The sequence below is a fragment of the Hydractinia symbiolongicarpus genome, chromosome 8, assembly GCF_029227915.1.
Source record: "Hydractinia symbiolongicarpus strain clone_291-10 chromosome 8, HSymV2.1, whole genome shotgun sequence".
Taxonomy (NCBI): Eukaryota; Metazoa; Cnidaria; class Hydrozoa; order Anthoathecata; family Hydractiniidae; genus Hydractinia; species Hydractinia symbiolongicarpus.
In genome coordinates, this window is record NC_079882.1 from 19,162,844 (window position 1) to 19,169,682 (window position 6,839).

Below are 6,839 nucleotides of genomic sequence, written 5' to 3' on the forward strand. Positions count from 1 at the left end.
TTTATACATATATATACAATATAATTGTATAAAAAATGTTTTTAGTTTTTGTAAAAGTAACAAATAGATTTAGTGCTGTAAATATGTTAGTCAGTTTGATCTAAATATTTCCGTTGTGACCATTTTGTTTATTCACATAATATTAGTATGAATACACAAATCAAATTTGAATGTTTATTCACAGTTCACTTATGCTGAATAAAAAAAATTCGATTTAAAAGAACACTAACTTATTCGTTTTTAAATTGATTTGCTACTTTCTTAAACTTTGGGTTTTTTCATGCATATAATTTATCATTTACATGATTTGTGTTTGATTTGGCATTTTTTTTACGGGTGTGAAAGGGTGTTTCATCTTTGTAAATATTTAATGACAACACAATGTAATGTATATTATACAATTTTGCATATTTTATTACAATGTATATATATATATATAATATATATTTTAAATTTTTAATAATAATAGCTAATTTTGATTACTATATACACTCTTTTGTTTGAAATTAATTACGGTATTGAAAGTTCATTAAAGCAATTTTTGTCTAAAAAATTAGTTATTGTCAAAACTTACTGAATCATACACCCCTCCTTTAATTTTTTGACGTGACTGTTTAGTAAAAGTGTGGCATGTTTATTAATGCTGAAAGATATGGTCATATTCAGAATTATCATGTGTGCTTGTGAAAAAATCATGAAGATATGAATGTGTTTTTTTAATTGCCACAATAACTTAGTAATTACCTCAATTAATTTTAACCAACAGGGTATTGGTTTGTCAAAAGGAAAAATGTGAAAAGTTTGTTACTTATGATGACTATCTGTTTTTTATTTCTTTAGATTTAATAAGAGCACACTTACAGCCTGAATAGACAGTTCTTTTCATTGCTTAAGATTGTTGTTGTTGATGGTTTTTGACTTCATTCTGCTTTAACTGAAAGACACGCTATTATTTATTATCCATTGCAAAGACATGTATACAAAACTTTTAGTATTGTTGCTTTGTTTATATGCAGTTAGGACTGCTGAACTAGTTCCTAGTTGGAAAGTCCTCCAAGAGAAACTCCATGAGAAAGTGGAAGAAATTTTTAATAATGATAGAACTGGTAGCTATATAAAAATAAAAACTGGTAAATTTTTTCGTTACAGATTGCCCGGCTCAGGTTATGAGGTAAGCAACTTTTTTCTTATAGTTGTCGTTTTTACGTCAAACTTAGTGATTTCAATGAACACGTCACAGTTATTTATAAAGTTTTTATACTAAACGTAAACCAAGTTTGTTTGTTTAGTTTCAGGGTGTAAGCAGTAAGTAAGCACAAGTGATAATGATGCATTCTAAAAATAGTGCATTGCGGTGAGCCAAAGGCATAAGTAAAAACGTTTTTTTTGAAACTATAGGTGTTGAGACACCCAATTAAAATGAGGTCATGTACATGGTGTATATTGGACATCACAACTAATTAGTTTATTTTTCTTTTGGATGCAAGCAAAAAAACGGAAACTCAGGAGTTAAAAAAGTTCAAAGGAACATCCAAGTTTGATTTTCTCAGATACTTTCTAACCTAATTATTCATCATGTTTTTATTTAAACCACAAAATCCTGTGGCAGGATCTTATTTTTCAAATTATGTATTTAAATTATTGATTTGAATGAACTCAGTTGGATTGCTAAAAAAATAACTTTTCTATTTATTTATTTATTTATTTATTGTACTTCATTGTTGAATCTTAACACAAATTTTCTATTAAAAAAATGAAACAGCTTTATTTGTAAAAAACATGTATATACTTTTTTTCTGATTTTACTACTTTATTTTACAATTTTTCACCCTCTCCTCTTTAAAAGATTTTTTAAAAAACAGAACAATAAGCTGTGCCTCATTGTCTGATCAAGGCTGATGTTAATCTCTCTAGCATTCTTATTAGTCTTTTTAAATTATCAAATGTTTTGACACAAGCTGTGTTTTTTTAAAAAGAGATGATAAATATTTTGTGTTTTAAATTCCTTGTTTTTATCTCGATAGAACTAAGATTAAAATATATTAAAAAGCAAGTTTCTGAAACTTATGAAACTACTAAAACTCATTCGATTTACTTCTAATATAAAACCAAGGTGTAAGGTAACAAAGGAATTTATTTATTTGCCAGAACATTGCCTGAAAAATTCACCCCACTATTGTAACAAATACAACCATATTGTCACAAAAATTAAAACAACTGAATTTTCAAGTGTGTAATTCGGGATTACTAATATCTTTTCCACAATAGACGGTTGTTTGTGTGCTAAATTTAACATTGAAATTTTTGGTACTATATTTTTTTCTTACAGTAGTGTAAATTTTAATGATTGGTGAAAATTTGACAAATAACTGGCTAAATTTGCGTAAATGTCCAATAAAGTTTGAATTTTTATTTTCCATCGTGAATTCTGATTTACTAAGTATAGATTTGCATCTGCAATACATTCACATGCACAAGTATGCATATCAACATAAAATTCCAGGTATCAAAGTCTATTTCTCCAGACAAATTGTAAATTCTATTTTAATGCTTTACATTCACATGTTTATGCTAGTTTTGTAGTGTTAAATTATCAGACATTAAAGCAACTTCTGGAGTTTTCAGTGTAAAATTATAATAATTTTCTCTTTAGGCTGTGGAAGCTGGTAGTGATAAATTGCCAAATTGGCTATCTCTGAATTCTAAAAATAACAAATTACAAGGAATACCAAATGATTTAGATGTTCAGACGGGTTTAAAAATAGAATTTAGAAGAAAGGATAAAAATGCTATTGATGGTATCACAGAGCATAAATATCTGCATCTTGATGTTGTAAGGAATGTTGATCCATTTATTTGCCCACATAAAACTATCACGGTTGCGTCCATTGTTTTTCATGATAATTTGAACGACTACTCACCAGAAAGACTTGTTAAACATCTGAGAGTGTTCTCTAACCAACTGGATTTAAGTATTCATGATTTATACTTGGAAAATGGTGACAGATCTGAATCTGATACACTACTGAGTTCGATGCTTCGAATGGCTGGTCCTGGTGATAAGACTAAGGGTGAAAAGACTGGCTATACCGTATCATGGTTGTTAAAATGCGGGTATGATTTAGCTGGTAAGTCAATTTAGATATTTTTTCGTTTGTTCGTGTAAACTTGGCGATGCTTTGAAATAAAACGAGGTTTAGATATAATAAGAAATATTTGCTGCGATTTCTCTGCAGGTGATTCAACGGTTGCAACTTTACGTGATCTAACAGTGAAGGAGGACTTCAAAAAGACATTCAAGGTTCCTGTTGTTGGCTGGTTTATCACATCAACAAAATCAAATCGAGCTCGGCGTGCTCTTGGTCGCTCTGCAGGTGTAAATCCTACCCCAAGCCTTGGTGGTACTCCTACGCTTGGTCCTTCGCCATCTGCTGTAAAGCCATCTCCGACAAAGTCTGTTACTATGAAAATGACGTCTATTCCACCAACTATGCCACCTGTTGTGACAACAGAAGCAACAACAACAACAACAGAAAAGGTTACCACGACAACAACTGAAGCCACAACAGAGAGTACAACAGAAAGCACGTCTTCAGACCCAACAACTCAAACCATAACTAAAGAAGTTACAAGTGGATCTACAAAACAACCTACCATGCCTAAAAATCGTGGTCCAGTGTTACAGGCTGGACTTGGTACCATTTCTGTTTATCATGGACAAGCAATAAATTTTGAGTTGCCCGTGAATATGTTTTACGATCCAGATGGCGACGAATTGAACATTACTTTTACGTACAACATAAATGGTGTAAAAGGTGAGATACCAGTGCCATCCACGCATTGGATCATATATAGCAACAAACACTTTTACATGCTGCCAGGAAAAGGTCAAATAGGCAAGCACTATTACACCCTGACTGCGACTGATCCTTCAGGTGCTAAAATTAATGATGTGTTTAAAGTCAAGGTGATGGAAGATTCAAACTTTTATAACAACGTGTTCAATGCTACACTCGAACTCGATTATAGCGATTACAATAACAGTGTCAAACATCGTGTGATGCTTGTGCAAGACCTTGGGAAAGCCATGAGTGTGAATTCCGTCGAGTATTCCTATAAAAGCCTTCGAAATTTAAAATTCAAACCAGGTTCTGTTGTTGTTCAGTGGGGTGTAGATAGCAACAGTCTGAAAGAGTGCAACAATGTCGAAGTGCAAAGCTACTTTAAATTACTGAAAAGCTCAGAGTTTAAAGATGCCATGGCTACCACTGCTATCGTGACTGATGTCGGTTTTGTTGAAGAAAAGGAATGTGTTGGAGTAGTGCCTGTTCCGCTCGAGGACGATGACAATTTGTTCACGCGCATCCTTATCCCTGTCATTGTAATTCTTATTATCCTGTTGATCATAGCCATCATCCTCTGTTGCGTCTACCGTCGTAAACGAAAGTACGAGCCTCAGTCAGGTCAGGACGACAGTTATTTAGATAAAAAGAAGCCTGTTATTTTCCTAGAAGAATACGACGAGAAGCCGGATTTCGTTAGTTTGCAGCCATTAATTCTTCCTCACGAGAAACCGCCAGCTTCAAACTCATACGAGCCCAGAGCAGGGACTCCAGATGGGCCAGAGTCGTCCACATCTGTTTCCACAGAAAGCGATGAAAGAGCACCACTTGCCCCGCAGTCGCCCAAGGACAGTCAAAGGAAGGCTTATAACGCCCCTCCGCCCTATTCTGCTCACCAATAATGTTATTTAGTAATTAGAAAAGAAGCTAGTATTAATTCTTATAATGACTCGCTGCAATGGGTTTCTGAAAATAAACTTTAGTAGCCACCCTGTTTTTGCGATCTGGGGCGTGTTTACGTTATTGAGAATCGTGATATAGATATAAACTGCAGAGCTAAGAAGCTAATACGTCTTTAAAGGCGTTCACGTGTAAACTATAATTGCTGTCGTGTTTAGCTATAAGTTTCTATTTTCGGGTTGAATACGTTTTTACTTATTTGTCGTAGTCAATCCATGCGCATTCTTGTAGCAATATTGACTGGCTAAAATTAATATGACGTCACAAGAAAAACATATCTTTTGTTAGAGTAAAAATGTTGGATTAATGTTAGTCAAAACTAGTTTGTTTTTTTCTATATATTTTTATAATATTTAAAATTTGGTTGAAATTTAATTTTATTTGTCAACATTTATTTTTTTATTATTTTTATATGCCTTTACTATCCCCTTTTCTCTCTTCCTTTTTTTCATAGCGTCGATTTTTAAACCATTTTGGCCATTAACAACTAAAAAAATGTTAACAAACGTGAATCACCGAAAGATGTTTTATTTCTTTATTTCTGTTAGCTTGTCAAATTATCTTATTGTCCAAAAAACCCTGATAAAATGTCTAATGGGTAGTGTGGACATGTGACACCATCACTAGCTCTGACTTGTGACACCATCACTAGCTCACCAGGACTTCGTTTCTTGTGTGCTTAACGCTAAGAACAACTTACATACATGCTTTTCGGACATCGATTAGCATATGTCGTTTATATTTATATTATTACTCATTGTTTTTGTGGTTTTTGTGTTTTATTTGATTTGATCATGTTACACATCAATTTATACAGCTTGAGGAAAGATACGCTTACGCCCTCTATATTTACATTATGAGTTTTGAACCTGTGAAAGTCTTTTACAACAGGCTGGACAAGATTATTTTTGCTTTTTGCTTTTCTTGTTTTTTTTGCTTTTTTTTCTATCTGTACATTATTAGTTTGTATTTTGTACATATAAACGTTGTAAAAAGTGTAAACATGTTTTTTTGTCATTGTTCTTATTTTCTTGGAATCTGGATTTTCTGAAGAAGCTCCGATTTGTTATATGTTTTGATCAACTCGAATTCGTCATGAATTACTTGCAGCCAAAAAGTGAAAAAAAAAAATTTAAAAATGTTTATCTTTGGGATGTAAAACAATTTATCCACTCATTCGTGTTCTGACTTTTAAACAAATTTTGTCCTGGAGCTCTAAAATAAACATGTCTTAAGCCAGAACGAGAATGAATGTAACTTTCTTAGTTATAAAGTCACCATTTGCGCTTGCGACTCCGACATTCGGATTCTTTTTTGAAATTTACTTAATTTCACACAAATTTATTTGTCTGCTTCTTTCGGTCCACTTAAACTAATTAAAGAAGCGCCGTTATACGTGATCGAGTAACTCCAAATTCTAATTCTCTTTCCCAGGGGCTTCAACTACACAAGAAGGCAGGGCGATGGGCTATGGTGAACATCTGTTATAATTGTTAAAATTAAATGGAAATGTATTTGATGCATTAGCAACGGTTTAACGCTGTTCAACTTTCTGGTCGCCTTAATCTTTTTTTGTGTAATCAACTGAACTCGAAAATTAACAACCCTTCTTATGTTGCACTCAAAATATACCGTATTCCACGAAAATAACACGTCAAGAATTAACGCTCATGAAATTAACGCGGTTCAATGAAATTATTTTAAGGCATTTAATTAACGCGGTTAAGCATTCTATTTTTAAAAATGCATTTAATTAACGCGAATTTGAGAATATGCAATATCACACGAAGCAAAAATTACGGCAACAGTTGAATTCTCGGTAATATGAAGCGGTCTCTTCTATTACAAGGGAGTTTGGAAATCAAAAAAGTTTTCGTTGTTTGGAAAGACAACGTTAAAAATTCAAACAAAAAAAGGAGTGCTTTTAGTTAATTTTTCACTTAGACCATGAAGATTATACAAAAGCTGTTAAAACAGAGCGCTGAGCTATCGTCCGATAAGAAAGAAATAGTAGAAAATTTGTAAAAAATTGTATTT

The 6,839-nt window shown here is 32.6% G+C and overlaps 1 protein-coding gene across 1 annotated transcript; it reads left to right on the forward strand.

Annotated features, from left to right (window-relative positions):
• The first annotated feature begins 840 nt into the window (after nucleotides 1–840).
• On the forward strand, nucleotides 841–5,819 carry LOC130655988 (dystroglycan 1-like). The gene is made up of 3 exons (XM_057458820.1): nucleotides 841–1,171; nucleotides 2,654–3,128; nucleotides 3,237–5,819. The coding sequence occupies exons 1-3, from the start codon at nucleotides 974–976 to the stop codon at nucleotides 4,742–4,744; spliced, it is 2,181 nt and encodes a 726-aa protein (XP_057314803.1). The 5' UTR covers nucleotides 841–973; the 3' UTR covers nucleotides 4,745–5,819.
• The last annotated feature ends 1,020 nt before the right edge of the window (nucleotides 5,820–6,839 follow it).